Here is a 20,026-nt window from a genome sequence, read left to right as displayed (position 1 = left end):
TGTCTCTTTGGCATCTAAATGTTTTGACAAGAGCTGGGGAGGACTGGCCAGTGGTAATCTCTGGAGGCAGGTGGGTTCAAGACAAGCTTGGATGACACAGTGAGTTCTAGAACTGCCAGAGAGCTACAATGAGACCTTGTCTAAGAAAGCAAGCAAGCTGACAAGAGGGGTTTGGCAGCTAGAAGCACTTGGGCTTTTGCAGAGGACCCAAGTTTGGTTCCCAATATCCTTGTCAACCACCCAGAGCTCCAGCTTAGACTTCTGAGCACTTATGTACATGGTACACATACATATATACAAACACATAGAAAAATACACAGTTAAAAAGTCACACAGAGGGGGCTGGAGAGATGGCTCAGAGGTTGACAGCACTGACTGCTCTTCCAGAGGTCCTGAGTTCAATTCCCAGCAACGACATGGGGGTTCACAATGAGATCTGGTGCCCTTTTCTGGCCTGTGGACATACATGCTGACAGAATACTGTATATATAATAAATAAATCTTTAAAAAAAAAGTCAAACAGAGCCCACCAGCAGTGATTACTGAATCCATTTCTACATGTGAAGAACATAAGTATTTTTATTTGTTTAATAATGCAAAATGGACATGTGAACTTGACTGACACATGTTCACATATAACTTTCCCCTCATATCCACAACTCCACAGACTGGTGAATCCAGAAGAATGGCTACGATCATCTTATGAAGCAGACCTACAAGGGAGAAGAAGAAGAATCAATCCAAAGCAATGATCAGATAATGTTGAAACTGAACTTCTCTGAATAATTCACCTTAGGCATCAGGGAAAAAAAATCTAGAAGATATATCTATAAAATACACTCAGTACTTGAGATTATATGTTTATTATCCAGCAGATTTAACATGGAAACTGAGGTACTGTGTGTGTGGTGTGCATGCACCTGCATGTGAAAGCCTAAGGCTGATGCTGAGAGTCTTCTCAATGGCTTCCACATTATTCATCAATGTAGGGCCTCTCAACTGACCCCTGAGCTGACCAGTGGCTTTAATTACTGAGCTATCTCCTCATCCCAAAAGCTAAGGGTTTTGGTTTGTGCTTTTTTTTTTTTTTTTTTTTTTTTTTTTTTTGGCTTTTGGAGACAGGGTTTCTCTGTGATGTTTTGGAACCTGTCCTGGAACCTGCTCTGTAGACCAGGCTGGTCTCGAACTCAGAGATCCGACTGCCTCTACCTCCTGAGTGCTGGGATTAAAGGCATACGTCACCAATGCCCGGCTGTTTTTTTTTTAATATTTATTTATCATGCACACAGTCTTTTATCTGTGTACATGCTTGTATGCCAGGAGAAGGCATTAGATGGTTGTGAGCCACCATGTGGTTGCTGGGAATTGAACTCAGGACCTCTGGAAGAGCATGCAGTACTCTTAACCTCCCGCCGGGGGTGGGTGGTGGGTGGGTAGGGGTGGGTGCGGGTGTGTGTTAATGAGGTATTTTTCACTTTAAAAAGGATAGAGGGCCAGACGTTGGTGGCGCACGCCTTTAATCCCAGCACTAGGGAGGCAGAGGCAGGCGGATCTCTGTGAGTTCGAGACCAGCCTGGACTACCAAGGGAGTTCCAGGACAGCCTCCAAAGCCACAGAGAAACCCTGTCTCGAAAAACCAAAAAAAAAAAAAAAAAAAAAAAAAGGATAGAGGATTTCTTTCAAATAATTTTCAGAAATAAAGCATATATATTATATATATTTGTGTAATACACATACTACATGCATGTTATATGTGACACACACACACACACAGATCTCTCTCTTAAATTAGAGCATGTAGGGGCTGGAGAGATGGCTCAGAGGTTAAGAGCATTGACTGCTCTTCCAGAGGTCTTGAGTTCAATTCCCAGCAACCACATGGTGGCTCACAACCATCTACAATTCAATCTGGTGTATATGTAATAAATAAATAAATCTAAAAAAAATTAGAGCATGTAAAATATGTTATCTCATTAATATTAGGTTTTACCTGAATTCCTCAATTGGATGCTAGTTATAGCGACAATCATAATGAAATGGTTAAGCAGAAAAAACCTCAGAATCCTTTGCCTTTATACTTCATTTGTTCTTTGAACATTAAACTCCTAGAGTGGCTGGGTAGGTGTTCAGTGCAGCATTGAGAACAAAACATGAATCTAATACACGAGAGTTCTGCTGTTACAGAATCCACACTTAAGTATAAGACATGGTAAATACACACAAACTATGCTAATTTATCCTAAGTGCTATGAACACAATGTGTAAAGTACTGTAAAGAAGATATGATTTAAGGTGATTTTGGTTTTATTGTTGTTTTTCCTTCTTTCTTTGTTTGGGACCAGGTCTTGCTGTGCAGACCAGGCTAGCCTCAGGCTAATTATTCCCTTGCCACAGACTCTGCAGTATTAGAATTATAGGTATGTATGACCTTATCCAGTACTGAAGCTATTCTGCAGGCCAGGAGTACTGGCATACTCCTTGAATCCCAGCACGTAGGCAGAGGTAAGGGCAGGTGGACCCTGGTCTACACAGAGAGCTCAAGGGTATAGGGTGAGACCCCATCTCTCGCTCTTTTTTGAGAAAAGCTCTCTCACTTTGTCCTGGCTGTCCTGGAACTCACTATGTAGAACAACAGGCTGGCATCAGAGATCTGTATAACTCTCTGTGTGCTGGCACTAAAAAAGGCATGTGCTACTATGCCCATTGGTGAACCTGTCACAGCTACAAACAAACAGATAAATTAACTTCCACGACCTATATACTCTATAAGCATACTTACTATATTAATATCTCCAAAGGTTATTCCAATCCATTTCTTCTTTTATACTCCAAAATATCTTCATTATGTTGTTTGATGAGCTACAAGTTAATAGTTAAAACCAGAAATGTAATCTTTCTGACAGCTTAAAGAGGAGGAAACCAAGTAAAGACCCTTATGCTTCATAAGAGAAATAGGGTAGGTTATAAAACGGTTACTATTTTACTAGAAATAAAAAGATTCAAGAATCATTAGCAGAGTACACTGCTGACCACAACCTGACATTACATTTGAGAATGATACAACAGAAAGCGTCTGACAGAAGAATCATGAAACATGACATGTGTCCCAAGCTGGCTGCTATACTTTTGTGTACCTGTGTGTGTGTCTATGTACAGGTGTGTGTGCCCTGTGCATTGTCACGTGGAGGGCACAAGTCTACCTTATCCTAGTGTGCATGCTACATTCCAATTTTAGAAGTCTGACGTCATGAACGATCAACCCCATCCCTCACTTCTCTAATTAGAAATCAGAGAACAGTTACTCTCTCTCTCTCTTTTTTTTTTTTTTTTTTTTTTGGTTTTTACGAGACAGGGTTTCTCTGTATTGTTTTGGAGGCTATCGGTCCAGCCTGGCCTCGAACTCACAGAGATCCGCCTGCCTCTGCCTCCCGAGTGCTGGGATTAAAGGCGTGCGCCACCACCGCCCGGCCAGTTACTCTCTTGAAACCACCATCTGACAGACTATGAAACTGCAACAATGACTGATTCATGATGACATTCAAGGGAATTAAAGACCTCAGTTCAATCCTTAATGCTCTTGGCAGCAATTAAAGCTCCCAGCAGTAAAAGTTCTCAAGAACGAATGTAAAATTGGGGCTGATGATCTAGATGGCTTTACAGTTAAGAGCATGCTCTGCTCTCGGAGGACCCAACTTTGGTTCCCAGGACCAACAGCAGCCAGCTCACAAGTGTGTGTAGTTTCAGCTCAGGGAATCAGACAGGGAGGGTACTCACATAAACCCACAGGAAAACTGAGGTGCCCAAGGTCAGCCCAACTTTCAGCCAGTTAGGTTTGGCATTGGCCGGCTCCCGGACATAGAACTTTGACCGTGTTGGAGCTGAAAAAGGAGAATTACGTCTCTTAGTGACTTGTAGCGAGGATAACGTAACCTTTTCTAGTGTACGCACTATTGCATTAAACTCTCTCTTCTGAGATAGGGGTTCTTGTAGCCCGGGCTGGCCTTGAATTCCTGGTCGCCTGTCTGCGCCTCCCCAGGGCTGGGATTCCAGGAGAGCCCCACCATCCCTGGCTTTACATGGTCATATGTACTCTAGCCGCCACCCCCAATCTAAACACTCAGGGAAGCACAGTCCAGAGAGCTGGAGTAACTCCTCTGGGGTCACCATCGGAGCCCCAGGGCCGTCCTCGGGACTCAGGACGCCTGCAAAGCCTCGTGATGGCTCGGGCGTGGAAAGGTGAGAGGCAGCCCCGGAAGGACCTCCCTGTCTGTCGTCTCCTGGGCATATTTGAAGCGCCGGAGGCCCTGCAAGGCCAGGTGGTTAGGAGGAGGGCAGGCGGCCGATGATGCGGACGGGAGAACCCGCACCGCGGCCCGCGGAAGGTCACTGCGGGACGGCCTGCGCCGCGACCTCCTGCTACTGCGGAGGTTCCAGGACGGTTCCTGCTGGGTGGGAGTAGGCCGAGGGCCGAACGGGCCTGAAGAGACACTCACAGCAGCTCGGGAGCCGGGCGGGGGCCAGGAGCCGCGAGAACGGGCGCAGAGCAGCGGACAGCGCCATCTTGCCCCACAGACTCCGCCCCCTCTCGGCGTCAGCGTCGTGTCCGGCGGGCACCGCCTTCTCCTTGCGCGCGCATCTCCGGCAGGTGGCGCGGAGCGCAGCGCCCCCTGGCGGCAGAAGCGGAATTCGCGGGTGGGCGAATTCAGAACAATGTTTCCTAGAACCCGGATTCAGGGGTCTGTCTGTAAAACAACGGGGTGCAAAGAAGGCTGGGGCCGGGAAGGCAGTTCGTCCACTCCCAGGGCGCTCGTCTCAGAGGTTTACTAAAGTGTTGGTGAGCCAGAAAATTGAAAATGGAAGTGTCTTGCTGAAGAATAAAATTTGGGTTGAGTTTAGTGTTTCAGGTACAGTAAGTTAATTCATTGTGTGGTTTACAGTCATCATTTTATTGCTGCATTGGCTACAGGATGTCCCGTGATTATTAGCATCAACTAACAGATGGCTCAAAGACAAACTTGTCCACGAAGGAACTTTGTATTTGCAAAGGTCTCTTAGCAGTTCCTGAAATCCAATTCTGTTCAAGATCACTTCGATGCCGCTCAATCCTGCGGGATAGAATTCTGTAATTTGCCGGGGGTTGGTGGCACACGCCTTTAATCCCAGCACTTGGGAGGCAGAGGCAGGCGGGTCTCTGTGAGTTCGAGGCCAGCCTGGCCTACAAGAGCTAGTTCCAGGACAGCCTCCAAAGCCACAGAGAAACCCTGTCTCGAAAAACCAAAAAAAAAAAAAAAAAAAAGAAAAGAAAAGAAAAGAAAAGAATTCTGCAATTTACTAGGGAGGGAATACAGGACTTCTTACATCCTAAGCAAGTGCCTTACCACTGAGCTACAAATCCCCACATAACTTTTTCACATATTTGAGATAGGGGCTCACCAAGTTGCGCAGGTGACTCTCCAGGAGCTGGGATTAGAAGACCTTTGCCACCAGGCCCTAATAAAATTCTTGTAGATGTTACATGAAAGTGCCCCGACTGGTTCAGGTGGGGCATCCAGACGGCCCAGGGATCCAGGCAGCCCACCTAACGAGGTGGGACTGGATATAAGGCCATATGTCTATGCAGGACAGGTTCCAAACCATGTCTTAAGTACGATCTGTGTCCACTACATTTCAACACTATGATTTTTAGTTATTAATCTTTACCACAGTTTCACCACTGTAACATAAAACCTATCCTGTAGGGTTTGTTGGGAAGCTTAGGACTTATCTGTTTGCCTATTCAACACATTGTACTAATCAGCTGTTTCGTTTTTCACTTTTGTAATTTTTATTTGTAGGCTCACATGGTGACGTGTGTGTGAGAACAGGTGCTTGGAAGGTGACAATGAAGGTCAGAGGCATTGGCTCACCCTGACTGATCAGCTGCTTTAGACATTTTTGTTTATTTTTGGAGACTTTTTTTTTTTTTGGTTTTACGAGACAGGGTTTCTCTGTATTGTTTTGGAGGCTGTCGGTCCAGCCCGCCCTTGAACTCACAGAGATCCGCCTGCCTCTGCCTTCCGAGTGCTGGGATTAAAGGCGTGCGCCACCACCGCCCAGCCCTTTTGTTTGTTTATTTATTTATTTATTTATTTATTTATTTATTTTGGTTTTTCGAGACAGGGTTTCTCTGTATTGTCTTGGAGGCTGTCCTGGAACTCCCTTGGTAGATCAGTGGTGGAGTATATGAATGAAGCTTCCCTTCAGAGCTGGGGTTATAGATGTCTGTGAGCCCACTAAAGTGGGTGCCAGGAACCAAACTCAGGTGTTTGTTAGGGGAGTAAGCTCGCTTAACCACTGAGCCATCTCTTCAGCCTGCAGAGGCTACAAACTTACCCTTAAAAGCCATTTGTTAAAACCTAAAGCTGTTTAGGTCTACTTTAATAGCAAAATAGGTGTTAACATTTTCCTATGTATTTTTTTGCAATATTTTTTAAAAATCTTTTTGATAAAACAAAGTCATTAGCAGAGTGTGGTGGCTCATGTCTAATCCCAGGTCTTGGGAAGCAGAGGCAGGAGTGACTCAATTTTGAGAGAAGTTTGAGTTTCATAGTGAGCCCCAGACCAACCCGGGTTAGCACAAGACACCCTGTCTTAGAAAAGGAAAGAAGGGTGGGTGCAGAATCAAGGCCCTTACTGTCAAGCATGATGACTTGAGTTCTGTTGCTGCATCCCATTTAATGGAAGGAGAGAATAGGCTTCTACTAGTTTTCTTCTGACCTCCAGATGTGTGTTCTGACAAGCACACATGTGCACACAAATATACACATACAGTAAACGTATCAAAAAGGGAGGGGAAAAGAAAGTAAATTACCGACAGACGGTAAAATGATGATATTGTGCTTTGTGGCTAAACATGTTACTAATAGCGTGAGTTACTTTAGTTTGTAACCTAGTCTGAGCCTCCTGGGCTCATGCTCAAGTAAGCAAACCAGTCTGCTAATGCGCTGAGTCAGTTGCTGGCTCTCCACTTACCGGCTTCTTGTCCACTCAGCAAGCCCTCAGTTGTATACTCGTTCTACAGGACACCGCCAGAGCTTGTCCTGACACAGCTTTTGCTAGTCTTCAACAAGTTGAAACAGATGCCACCATTTGTCAGAGTGTACAGAACCAGTACGCACATTGCCAACTTCAGGATCTATGCTGGGAAAGTCCATTTTGTTTTCCAGAACTCTGATCCCTGTGTCCTTTTCCTACTGTATATTTTGGGAGAGCAACAAAGTATGTTAGAGCTCACTGGACCCCTAGAGTTGGAGGAGGCAGCTATAGAAACTCATTTTGCAAAGAACCTACCTGGGCTAATAGGTGTCTAGTTTGGTAGATATCTTTTTAAACATCTATTTAAACCATGTCCTGAATTTAAATGCTAAAACCCTGATTTGTGACCTAGGTGAAGGGAGATTTAACACCTAGAAAGTAAGTTTTAGCCCTGGATTTTTCCATGAAGAAACATCTTGACTAACATGTCCAAGGGATGGGGTAAAGAACAGAACCTGAAGATTAGTTTCTTGTATACATAAACTTTATTAAACAAACATCCCAAAACGTGACTGACTGTTATTTTGTTAAGTCTGGGTGTTTGAGTGCTGGGCTTTACGATGGTCTTGAAGTCCTTCTGCCTTAGTCTCTCAGCACCGGGATTCTGTGTGTGCACCATCACACCCAGCTGGAGGGAGCCCTGTAACCACAGTGATGGGGAAGGATGCGAGGCCCTCAGCGGCTGCAGCGCCATACAACCTTGGCTGTAACATCCCGGAAGCACAAGGAGCACTCCAAGTCCAACTCCAATTCAATTTCTATCTGCCAAGTGGTAGTGATTGGAGTCTGTAGTTTACTTATTACTGAGTTCAGGCTATCATGTCATTGACTGTGTGGTCAGACTATTCTCTGTTGCGCATTTTTAACTCAGTAACGAATCTGATCAATGTTGTAATCAGAGCAGTATTCACTGAACCTTAGAAACTTCTGTCTGGGCCTGGCTGAGCAGCTGAGAGAACTCACTGCTGTTCCAGAGGATCCAAGTGGGTGACTACAACCACTGCAATTCGAGCTTCAAGGTCTGACACCTTCTTCTGACTTCTATGGGTACCAGTATCCACACACTTGTGCATGAACACAAATAATCAAAATCTTTATATAAAAAACAAACAAAAGCTCCCCACCCAAAACCCTGCTGTTTAGACTTGGATGGGGCATTATGTCTGTAATCCTAGCATTTGAGAAGCAGAGGGGGAGGAAGTGAGTTCAGGGTGAGCCTGGGTTATTTAGCAAGACAAACCAACAAACAAAATTGCTATTTAGTCGGAAGGGGATTGCCAGCAGTAGAGGCAGACAAGAGATGGGAAGGGGGGCACGTATGTGTGAGAATAAGGTCGAAATATATTATGTGCATCTATGAAAATAATGAAAAACATCGTGCATAATTAACATGCTATTTAAGAAATTGTATGTACAATTTCAAAACACAAAAGTCGGTCTTCTAGTGCTTTGGGTGCAGCTGGCTCAGAGGTAGAAGTGTTTGTCTGGCAGGTAGGAGGCAGCAGGCAGCGCTCCAACAGCGCACACTTGAAGACAAGCCGTTTGTGTCTCTGGATGTGTTGACTTTTATTTTGTATGTCTGAGCATTTTGCCTGCATGTGTGTGTGTGTGCCCCGAGCACAGCTGGTGCCTTCAGAGGTGCTGGGACCCAACCCAGGTCCTCTGCAAGAGCAACGGGGCTCTTACTCGAAGAGCCCCATAATTTCATTTACTATTTATGTATGCCAATATGGAAAGAGAGGATAACTTTGTGGGACCCTTTTTCTTCTTCCATCTTTATGAGAGTTCAGGGTTCAAACTTAAGTGTCAGATTTGCATAGTAAGAGCCTTTATCCACCTGGACACCTCACCAACCTAGTTTTCCTAAATCTTTAGAGGGATTACAGTATTCAAGGAGACCCTAGGGTTGGACTGCTATAATCTTAGGGTTTTCGAGACAGGGTTTCTCTGGGTATAGTCCTGGATGTCCTGGAACTCATTCTGCAGACCAGGGAAGTTAAAGAACAATTCGAAAACCACAAAGTATCAGTTTAAAAAAATTAAAAAAATCAATCTCTTGTGTATTTTTATGATCCACGATGCACCGGGTACCACAGGGCCAGCACGAGATAATCGAGGGTAAAATGGCTCTTATGACTCAATGGCATGTCACTCTGGGAAGGTTTCATGAAAAGTCTGCAGGTGGGGGGGGGCCCTCTTCCACTTTCAGGCCCAATCTTGCAGAGTGGAGCTCGGTCTGAGGATTTCCGGTAACAGGTAGAGTTCAGCAGTTACGGTCCTAAGCGTGAGCTGGACGCCAACTCCGCGAGTTTCGACCCTCGACCCTACCGCATCGAGGTGACCCTACCACTGTGTGACTTCAGCAGTGAAATAAACACGCACAGCGCAGCCTTCCAGGGCTCCTTTGGCAGGGCAAACACAGCCACTTCGAAGGTGACCTCTCCCGGCTGTCTTACCCACGGTCAAACGAAACCTCCGACGCCCCGGCCAGCCAAGCCCATCTCGCAGGTCAAGCTCTTTGACGCTTTCCAGAGACGACGGAGCCCGCCCCTCCTCGGATCGGTTCCCAAGTCCCCACTGGGGCGAAGCTTTCCCTCCTCTCACCCTTCGCCCCCGCTCGAGTTTAGGCCCCTCTGAGAACCCCTCCTCCATCGGCATTCGGGCGTTTGACACCACCGGGGCGAGTCCACCCCCGTGGGCGAAAGGCCGGTTTATCGAGGAGGCGGCGGGAGACAGCGCCGTTGGCTGCACTCCCGGGAGCTCGGCACTGGAAGGACCGGCAGAGCCGCCCCGGACTCGGCCGCCCGCCCCGCCCTCCCCGCCGCCCGGCTCGCCCGCCCTCCCCGCCGCCCGGCTCGCCGCCCTCTCCTCCGCCCGCCCCGCCGCCCGGCTCGCCCGCCCGCCCGGCCTCCGCGATCCCGGCAGGCTCCGGTGCAGCGAGGGTGGGGAGCGCGGGTCACCGCGCCTGCGCGCTGGGAGGTGTGACCCGGGTGGGAAAGCCCTCGGCGTCCGCCATTTTGGCTGCCTCTGTCGGTCTTTTCAGTTACCACGTGAACCGCCGACGGAGACCCGCGAGGGGGGGAGGCGGCGGCGGCGGCGGCGTGAAGTGAGAAAGGGGGGGAAAGAGGAGGAGGAGAGAGAGAGAGAGGGAGAGAAAAAAAAAAAAGGAGAGACGGGTGTCAGGGCCGGGCGGCGCGGCGACACCCGAGGCCTAGTGGCGGCCGAGCGGACTCCAGGCTGAGGCGAGCTTGGGAACGGCGGCGGCGGCGGGCGGCGGACAAACGGACTGAGCGAGCCGGGCGGTGGCGGGAGCCGCGGGAGGAGCCGGAACCATGCCGGCCGTGAGCCTCCCGCCCAAGGAGAACGCGCTCTTCAAGCGGATCCTGGTGAGTGTGGGGCGGCGGGCGGCGGGGAGCGGGGAGCGGGGAGCCGGGCCTGTCACTCCCCAGCCCGGCGTGCGGGCGGGCGGGCGGGCGGGCGGGCGCCGGGCCACCCCGCGGGGACCCCGCCTCGGCAGCGCCGGCCGCCAGAGCGCGCTCCCCGGCTCGCCCCGGCGGTGCCCGGCCGGGGCCGCGCGCGCGGGCTGCGGAGGCCTGCGTTCCGGACTAGGCCCCGGGCTCCCGGGCTGCCACACGCACGGCCGCCGTCTGCCCTCCGAGGGCGAAGGGAGGAGCGGCCTGGCCTTGAGCGGGGCCGCGGGCCGCGCGGGTCCCCCCCCCGATTCGGGCCCGGCCTTCCCGCCGCTGGCCCCCGTCGGGGTGGCCCCCTCGGGAGGAACAGGTGGCGCGGCCGAGGCCCGGCTCATTCATTGCTCGGACGCGCTTCTCCTTCCGCGGCCCGTCCCTCCCTCTGCCTCCCCACCTGGGACTCACCTGTCCCCGCCGCCCGGCCCGGGGTCACTGTGACTCCGGGGAAAGGGGAGGGGGAGGGATGGAAGAGCGAAGGGAGCTTTGCAGTCTGCCACCTCCGTGGAGTCCCTCGCATCCTTGACCCCCGCAGCCCCTGGGCCTCTTTTTAGGAATGGGGTGGGGGACGACGATGACACATTTCTTAGTTGAGAGCGATCCAGTCTCACCCCGCCACCCTTCTCCGGAGGTGGGACTCATGTCTAGCGGGCGGTCCGGTAGGAAGTTCTGGTACAGACTTGACTTAACACTGGGAAGTTTTAAAAAAAAACACCGATGCACAAAAACTTAGCAGAAGATGGTATAGGCATCTTCTGAGATGGATCTTGTTGACGCTAGCTCTGTGTTTCAGATATTTGCAGGTTGCATTTAAAAAAATGCATGCCCTGATACTTACTGGTATTGGATTGAACCTGTTAACATTGTAAACTATGCCCAGTAGTCTTGGCGCTGCCATTAATACATTGTAGCACCGTTGTTGTTGTTGTTTGGTATTTAGTGTGGGAGTCGCTTCTTTTACACAGACATTTCTTTATGAAAGAACTGTATTTGTCAAATGTAAGACTTGAATGGCGGTGGTGTCGCTCACCTTTAGTCGCAGTACTGGGGAGGAAGAGGCAGGTGGGTCTCTCAATGAGTTCGAGACCAGCTTGGTCTAAGATTCCAGGACAGCCAGGGCTATACAGAGTAAAAACCGGGGAGAGGTAGAGATTGACTTGGGCGCGCGTGTGTCTTAGCCTTTTAGCTTGCAGTTATAATTCACTTGCTCGACAAAGAAATATGGAGATCTAGGGTTTGTTTGTTTGTTTGTTCTTCCTCTAAATAACCCAGCAGTTGAGAACACTTGGGCTGCTCTTCCAGAGGTCTTGAGTTTAATTCCCAGCAACCACATGGTGGCTCACAGCCATCTGTAGTGGGATCTGATGCCCTCTTATGGCATGCAGGCACACATGCAAATAGAGCACTCAAATACATAAAATACATAAATCCTAAATAACCATTTGTGTCGAGGCAGTTGATTTTACAGAAAATGCCCATGTTGTTGATTAATCAATTGGTGCTGAAAAATGATAGTCACATACTCCTTAATGGTATTTTGTTTTCATTTCAGTCGGGAATTGTAGCATAGTACCCACCCACCCCCTTGTTCCTTTCTTTTTCTTTTTTTTTTTAAGATTTTATTTATTGTGTATACAGTGTTCTAGAAGGCACCAGATATCATTAAAGGTGGTTGTGAGCTACCATGTGGTTGCTGGGAATTGAACTCAGTACCTCTGGAAAAACAGCCAGTGCTCTTAACCTCCAGCCCCCCCCCCTTTATTTTTCTTTATCCTTTTTATAATGCTGGAGGTTGGACCCTGTGCTAAATACAAGCAGAGCTATGTTCCCAACTCCCTGTGTTTATACTGACTGGAGGGGGTCACTCTGAAAAACGAGAGTAGCAAAAAACACTTAAGTCTTTTACCTATATATAACAAATTGCCAAGATTACTGTTTCTTTCCATACATAGAGGAAAAAAAACTGTACTTATGTGTCACTCCTTAGGAATAAAGACATTGCCCTGTATAGTTGTAATACCATTAACAGTTTCTTTTTAATAATTCAAGTTTTTCAACCTTTTCATTGTTTTTTGTTTTTGGAGACAGGGTTTCTCTGTGTAGCTTTGGTGTCTGTCCTGGAACTCTATTTGTAGACCATGCTGGCCTTGAATGCACAAGAGATTAAAGGCATGGGCCACCACACCAGGCTGAGTCTTTCTCTGTAGTTCAGGCAGGCCTCCTTTTCTTAGTATTCCTCGTGCTTCAGCTTTCCAGTACTTGGATAGCAGGTGTGAACCACCATGCAGCACAAAATCAACTGTGTGTCTCTGTGTAATATGCACATGTTGGGGTTGACTCCATCCATTTCCTCCCTAAAATTACTAGAGAGTCACAAAGTCAATTGTAGATTGGGATGTTCTTTGTATATTTTACCTACTTTTCCAAATATTATATCTTAAAATCTTATAGCTGATTGTAACATTGACAGTGTCTACCAATTTTATTCATATTTCGCAAGTTTTATTTGTAGTTGTATGTGTGTTTAGTTCTGTGAGTGCTATTACATGTGTAAGTGCTGTCTCTGCCGTCAAGAAATGATAGTTCTACAGTAACAAAGGAGCCCTGCGTTGTCCTTCTAAGACCACGACCACCTACATCCTTCCCATCCTTTCCTCTCACCCTCCAGCAACTATGACTAGTGTCTCCTATTGGAGTAATTTTTAAAGACTGTTTACTGAAGAGACTCATAAAGTGTATATAGCTTACAGGTCGGCATTTCTTTAGTGCAGCAAAATTTCCTTGTGGTTCATCCAAGTTTTCGCTTGTATCAGTAGTCTGTCTGTTCTATCTTATTGCAAAGTAATATTCTGCAAGATAGACTTAGAGTTTGTTTAACCTTTTATAGAATTATTACAGTTCTTGGTTGTGATGGTGGGACAAAACCTCTAATTTCATTGATAAAATCACAGTCCAAAAGGATTAATTATTGTAAAGTAATTTTATTGCATGCTTGTGTGAATGTGTGCATGTGCGCCTTCATGCCAACACACACGTAAGGGTCAGAGAACAGTTTTCCAGAATTGGTTCTCTTTCTACCATGTGGGTCCCAGGGATGAAACTCAGATCTTTAGGTGGCAAGCACTTTTATTCACTGCATGGTTTTGCTAGCCAATTAAAGGATTTATTGTGATAAGGCTTAAACAAGAAAAATGTGTAAATCTCTAAATGGAAGAAGAAAAAAAGAGATACAATGTTTTTATTGACAGACATTAGGAATGAAGAAAATGTTACCAAGCAGAATAATAGTTTTGTTTCACAATTGCAGCTTTTATAGTGTTAGCTCTGGGTTTTGTTCTTTTTTGTTTTGGTTTTTGTCTCTTTTTTTTTTTTTGTGAGACAGGAGAGGGATGGGATGGGGAGTCTTTTATGTAGTTCTCAGTGTCCTGGAATCTCTCTTGATTTTTAAGGTTTCTCTTCCCCCACTTTTTGTTGTCTGATAAAGGAAAAGTTGGTTATACTCTAGTGCTAAAATCAAGTGTTGGTAGGTTGGTGACAGTAGCATGTGGTGTTCCATACTTAGTAAACTTACATAGGGCCAGTTCATATTTCACAGAGTGATGAACTGTTTCTGGCTCAGTATTTTTTTTAAGACATATTTACTTATTATATGTACATTGTTCTGTCTGCTTGTATCCCTGCAGGCCAGAAGAGGGCGCCAGATCTCATTACAGATGGTTGTGAGCCACCATGTGGTTGCTGGGAATTGAACTCAGGAGCTCTGGAAGAGCAGCCAGTGCTCCTAACTTCTGAGCCGTCTCTCCAGCCCCTGGCTCAGTATTTTAATGAAAACTCATGTAGTAGTTTCTCTTTGCACAATTTCATAATTTCTACAGTGGATTTACTTGGCTTAGTTTATTTTGTTTGATGCCTGCAATAACATTTGTTGCATATTTGCTCCTCCCTTTCTCCACAGTGCTGTTTTCTAAGCATTGTTACAAATTGATAAAGATATGTGCAAAGTATTTCTTGTCTCTAGTTCATCTAGAGAGAAAGATTGAAAGATTAATTGATGTTCTGTTATGAGATTTTGCTTTGTTGCCTATCAGTCCTTTTAAAATTTCATATCATTTTAATATATTTAAAAAATTACGTCATTAGAGAATTGTGACATCTAGATACCTTCTAAATCAGTGGTTCTCAATCTTCTAATGCTTCAACCCTTTTTGTTCATATTGTAGTGCTCCCCAACCATAAAACTTTTCCTTCATAACTGTAATTTTGCTGCTGTTAGGAATTGTAATGTAGATATCTGTGTTTCCGATGGTCTTATGCAATATCTGTGAAAGGGTCATTCAATCCTCAAAGGGGTCATGATCCACAGGTTGAGAAATATAGTTTTAGAATTGCCCTAGAGCATCATTCTCTTTGAACACTGAATGCTGAAGCGAGTGTGGTGACAGAGGCACTTTGTGGGAGCTGCTTCTCTGTTTCCACCATGTAGGCTCTGGGGATCAAACTCAGGTCATCAGGCTTGGCAGCAAGCACCTTTACCCGGTGAGTTATCCTCCTGGACTTTTTCCCCCCAAGACAGGGTTTCTCTGTATGTAGCTTTGGAGCATATCCTGGAACTTGCTCTGTAGACCAGGCTGGCCTCTACAGATTGCCGGCCTCTGCCTCCCAAGTGCTGGGATTAAAGGTGTGGGCCCCCATCACCCAGCTTCGGGCAGACAGAAGTTAAATTAGGGTTCACACGTAGAGCTTGGAGTCAGGAATCAGGCTTTATTTTTTCAGGGTAATTGAATCATACCCATCTAGTATTTACTATTTGGGGGAGAACTGTGAGAGGAGAGAATAAAAAAAGTGTCCTTATAATTTGGAATTATTAACAAGTAGACTTCCATATACACAGAAAAGGTCACCTGCCTTTTTATATTAGGTCTGCCCAAGTTAGAAATCAAAACCTTGACACACACGCCAGGCTCACCTATCATTTAAATTCAGAGGGACATTCTAGTTTTACAGTTGGGTCTAGGCAGTTACTTTGAGATTGGTTTCCTTTTTCCTTGTGAAATTAGTTTTAATATATTTCTGCCTCCCTGTGCTACATGCATGTAAACCAGGCCTGCTAAAATCTTTTCCACTTGTGACATCCTTTTGCCTGAGGAAATTTGTACAAGTTCTTAATGGAGATACATAAAGTACATACTCAGATCATACTGATCATAAACACATTTATTTATTAAAAAATTTAATGTCAGAACTGGAGAGATAGCTCAGTGGTTAAGAGCACTGGCTGCTGTTCCAGAGGATCCAGATTCAATCCCCAGCACCCCTATGGCAGCTCACTGCTGTCTATAACTCCAGTTCCAGGGTATCTGACACTTTCACACCAATGCACATAAAATAAAAAAGTTAATGTCTTTATTAGCACATCTTAGTTATACAAGGTAATGAATCTCATTAAAATAATTTAAGAACTATCTAAAAAATTTTACATTTATTTTTTTGCATGTTGGGGGTACATATCACAACACTCATGTGGAACCAGAGGACAACTTTCAAGTGTGTGTTCTTTACTATGTGGGTCCCAGGGTTCCTATTCAGGCCTTTTGGCTTGGTGTGGTAAGTACGTGTATCTGGCCTTAAGGTTGTTTTTATTTTTGAGACAAGGTCTCGTTATGTAGCCTAGAATTTGCTATGCAGACCAAGCTGGCCTTGAACTCACCGAGATCTGCCTGTCTTTGTGCAGTCAAGAAAATTAAGACAGTTCTTTGATACACATTAATCTTACCTGTTAGTAAAGAGGAAAGCAGATTGTAAACTGCGATGGCTGCTTTCTCGTTGTTTTTAATGTTTATTTATTTCATATACAGTGTCCTGCCTACATGCCAGAAGAGGGCACCAGATTGAATTGTAAATGGTTTTGAGTCACCATGTAGTTTCTGGGAACTGAACTCAGGACCTCTGGAAGAGCAGTCAGTGCTTTTCATCTCTGAGCCATCTCTCCAGCCCTGTGATGGCTGGTTTTTAATAGTGAGCATGACAACTAGAATTACCTGGGAAAGAGACTCAATGAGAAATTGTCTAGTCCCAGCACTTGGGAGACTGAGGCAGGTTGATCTCTGAGTTTAGGGTCAGCTGTAGGCAAAAGTTTTTGTCCTACCAGCAGCTCCCAAATAAACACACTGAGGCTTATATTAATTATAAAACCTGACTTGATAGCTCAGGCTTATTACTAACTAGCTCTTACAACTTAGATGAACCCATTTCTGTTAATCTGTGTGCTGCCCCAAGGCTCCTGGCATTGACTTCTCTGGAATGTCTTGCTTACTTTCCACCCTGCTGGCAGCTTCTCTGACTCCACCTTTCTTCATCTCAGCATCCTTAGTTTGGTGTCGTCCCACCTATGGCTCCTGCAATACATGAGAGCAGCGCATATTTACAGTGAACACAGATTGTTCCACAGCAGCCAGCCTAGTCTACAGAGTTACAAGTCAGCCAGAGGAACCCTTTCTTTAAAAGCAAACAAGTAAGGGGGTGGGAAGGAGGGGGCTCATCTAGATTAAGTTGGCATGTGGGCAGCAAGTGGGAGATAATGCTTGGGAGTATCTGTCCAAAGTGGTGCATCATTATCTAGGCAGGGTTAACTCCAATTGAATGCAAACATGAAATCTAATTCATTGCTCTATTCCTGTTTATGGGTATAATGTCACCATAGCTCTGTGTTGGCTAGGTCTGTGTCAGCGTAATCCAATGTAGAGTCATTTTGGAAGAGAGAATCTCAGTTGAGAAAATGCCCCTAGAAGATTGACTTGCGGGCAATCCTGTGGTACTTTTTTTGATTAATGATTGATGTGAGAGGACCTGGATCACTGGGGGCTGTATCACCCATGAGCAGCTGGTTCTGAGTGCTATGAGAAAGCAGACTGAGCAAGCCAAGCCAGAAGGAAAAAGCCAGAAAGAAGGACTCCTCCCTGGGCATCTGCTACTGCCTCCAGGTTCCTGCTCTAACTTCCCTGGGTCATGAATTGACATTATTCAGGGAAAAAAGGTGAAATAAACCCTTTCCTCCCCAAGTTGTTTATTGTCAAGGTGTTTTATCAAAGCAGTACAAGCCTTAACTAAGATAGTACTTGCTGTGACTCCTGCAGTAATGTACTATAACCCAGAATTGTTCTAAGTTGCTTTTATCATATTAGAGCAAAAGGAAATAACATTAAGATATACACTAATGGGGGCTGGAGAGATGGCTCAGAGGTTAAGAGCACTCACTGTTCTTCCAGAGGTCCTGAGTTCAATTCCCGGCAACCACATGGTGGCTCACAACCACCTTGAATGAGATCTGGTGCCCTCTGCTGGCAAGCAGGCAGAAGATTGTATACATAATAAATAAATAAAATATTTTTTAAAAAGCCTTCGTAGACCAGGCTGGCCTTGAACTCACGGAGATCTACTTACCTCTGCCTCCTGAGTGCTGGGATAAAAGTGTGCACCACCGTGCCCAGCTCTGTTTTGGATACTGATAGACAATACTGTATTCTTACAGAAGCAGACAAAATCTTTATAGGAACTGAAATTACAGTTACATTACATAGATACAGCAAAGCCATACAGTCCAGGTTCATTTGAGGTGCTCACATAGTCTCATTTGATAATAGAACTGCCACCCCAGCTATTGTGAAGCACTGGCTAGAATTTTCCAGAGGGAAACACTTGGCACCCTGCAGGGTTGGAGATCTGGAGCGCTGCTGACCAAGTGGTCTCAACTGGATGGGTTACTTTCTAGTGCACTGTCTTATTTCCTTTAATATTTCTGCTTTTGAGAATGTGCATATGATAGAGGATTGATTCAAATATATATTTTTCTGCTCATAAAAGTGTGTGTGTACACAAAAAGCTCATGTTGTATGAGAGAGCATAAACAGCTGGGTGTTGGGAGCTTTGACTTCCAGGAAAATGCATGGTTCCGTTCTCACATTTCTCTTGGGCCTGTGTTTAGCTGGAGTCCTTTAAATGTTGTTCAAGCCTCCCCTCCCCCTCCCCCTCTCCCCCTCCTCTTTCCCTCCCCCTCCCCTCCCTCCCCCTCCCTCCCTCCCCTCCCCTCCCCTCCCCTCAAGACAGGCTAGCATCAGATTTGCAGCAATCCAATCCTCCAGCTTCATCTGTCCTCCTTTTTTTTTTTTTTTTTGAGACAGGGTTTCTCTGTATTGTTTTGGAGGCTGTCCTGGAACTCACTCTTGTAGACTAGGTTGGCCTCAAACTCACAGAGATCCACCTGCCTCTGCCTCCCAAGTGCTGGGATTAAAGGCATGGGCCACCAATGCTCAGCCAGCTTCATCTTTCTGAGTGCTGGAGTTATAGTGTTTGCCATTATGCCTGACTGTGGCTAGTTCCCTCCCATATTCTCTACTGTCATTGTCTTTTTGTTAGTATAAAATAAACAAAACTTTAGCTTAGGTAATTTGGGATATCTATTATGTTTCCTGAGGAAACTGTAAAGGTGTTTGAATTTTTTGGGGTTTTATATTGTTTGGAGTAAAGGAGTAATGAAAGTTTGCTTTTTTATGAAGGCAGAACATACTCTGAAGAAGATGGATTTTCTACTTTCAAATATGTTGCTGTACCAAGTAACTAAATAGCAATCTTCGTTCCCTTCTCCATGATAATAGGTCTGCTTAAAATGGTACTGTTTGTTTTCAGAGAGATTTCATTGGCTATTACAAGATCTCCTTTGCTTATCAATGTTTGAGAACCACATCAAAGTGAATGAAATAAACTAGTATTATTGAATATCTGTTTTGAGCCAGGATAGCTTTGTTTTTCAATATGTTGATGGCTCCAAATCTTGTAACAGTCCTTTAAAAATTTGTAAGATAGGTAGGTTTGGGTTTTTTGTTTTTGTTTTGTTTTGTTTTGTTTTCATTTTTCCTCCCCAGACAAGGTTTCTCTGTATAACAGCCCTGTCTGTCCTGAAACTCACTCTGTAGACCAGGCTGGCTTTGAACTCACAGAGATCCTTCTGCCTCTCGAGTACTGGGACTAAAGGCATGCACCACCACTGCCCAGCAAGATAGGTAGTGCTTACAATTAGACTGTTAAAGGTATCTTCCTCATTGCTTTGTATTTGTTCTGTCTGTACCAGGGCATACATGTTCCTAAAAGACATTATATTGTGCAAATTTGGAATAAAAACTACAGGGTATGTGGGGAGAATGGATCTGGCACAGCATCACAAATATAAGCAAGGTAGTATTTGCCAATAATCTCAGCAATACATTCTGGAAGCCAAGTTCCAGACTAGTCTGAGCTACATAGAAAGATGGTGTTTCAAATCAAGTCCCCAGTAACAGCAAAATAGGACTTTAATAAAAATAAAACATGGGACTGAAGAGATAGCTCAGTGGACCTGAATTCGCCATTTCAGGTAGCTAACAAATTGCCTATAACTCCAAGGAACTGTAATAATCATACAAGGCCACACACACATGAAAAATAAAACAAATCCT

At 45.5% G+C, this 20,026-nt stretch overlaps 2 protein-coding genes across 2 annotated transcripts in view; one reads left to right on the top strand and one right to left on the bottom strand.

The window, feature by feature from the left end:
* Nucleotides 1-555: 555 nt before the first annotated feature.
* On the bottom strand, nucleotides 556-4,638 carry Ndufc1 (NADH:ubiquinone oxidoreductase subunit C1). The gene is made up of 4 exons (XM_040754443.1): nucleotides 4,494-4,638; nucleotides 3,775-3,878; nucleotides 2,780-2,859; nucleotides 556-713 (listed from the first exon to the last, which is right to left on the bottom strand). The coding sequence occupies exons 1-3, from the start codon at nucleotides 4,558-4,560 to the stop codon at nucleotides 2,800-2,802; spliced, it is 231 nt and encodes a 76-aa protein (XP_040610377.1). The 5' UTR covers nucleotides 4,561-4,638; the 3' UTR covers nucleotides 556-713; nucleotides 2,780-2,799.
* A 5,441-nt stretch (nucleotides 4,639-10,079) lies between these two features.
* The window catches only part of Naa15 (N-alpha-acetyltransferase 15, NatA auxiliary subunit), a 63,609-nt gene continuing 53,662 nt past the window's right edge, over nucleotides 10,080-20,026 (top strand). The window contains exon 1 of the mRNA XM_040754441.1: nucleotides 10,080-10,460. Within this exon, the coding sequence (XP_040610375.1) occupies nucleotides 10,407-10,460 (54 nt within the window). The 5' untranslated portion in view covers nucleotides 10,080-10,406. The remainder of the gene's footprint in view (nucleotides 10,461-20,026) is intronic.

This window comes from Mesocricetus auratus, unplaced genomic scaffold (genome assembly GCF_017639785.1).
Source record: "Mesocricetus auratus isolate SY011 unplaced genomic scaffold, BCM_Maur_2.0 Super-Scaffold_100011, whole genome shotgun sequence".
In the NCBI taxonomy this organism is placed as follows: domain Eukaryota; kingdom Metazoa; phylum Chordata; class Mammalia; order Rodentia; family Cricetidae; genus Mesocricetus; species Mesocricetus auratus.
The sequence above is the reverse complement of the archived record's forward strand: the minus strand, read 5'-3'. Positions and strand labels throughout refer to the sequence as shown.

Coding starts and splice junctions, on each gene's coding strand:
- Ndufc1 (XM_040754443.1), bottom strand. CDS start 4,560: ATGGCGCTGTCCGCTGCTCTGCGCCCGTTCTCGCGGCTCCTGGCCCCC. Junction 3,879..4,493: donor CGCCCGGCTCCCGAGCTGCT/GTGAGTGTCTCT, acceptor CTCCTTTTTCAG/CTCCAACACGGTCAAAGTTC. Junction 2,860..3,774: donor CAGTTTTCCTGTGGGTTTAT/GTGAGTACCCTC, acceptor ATTAACTTGTAG/CTCATCAAACAACATAATGA.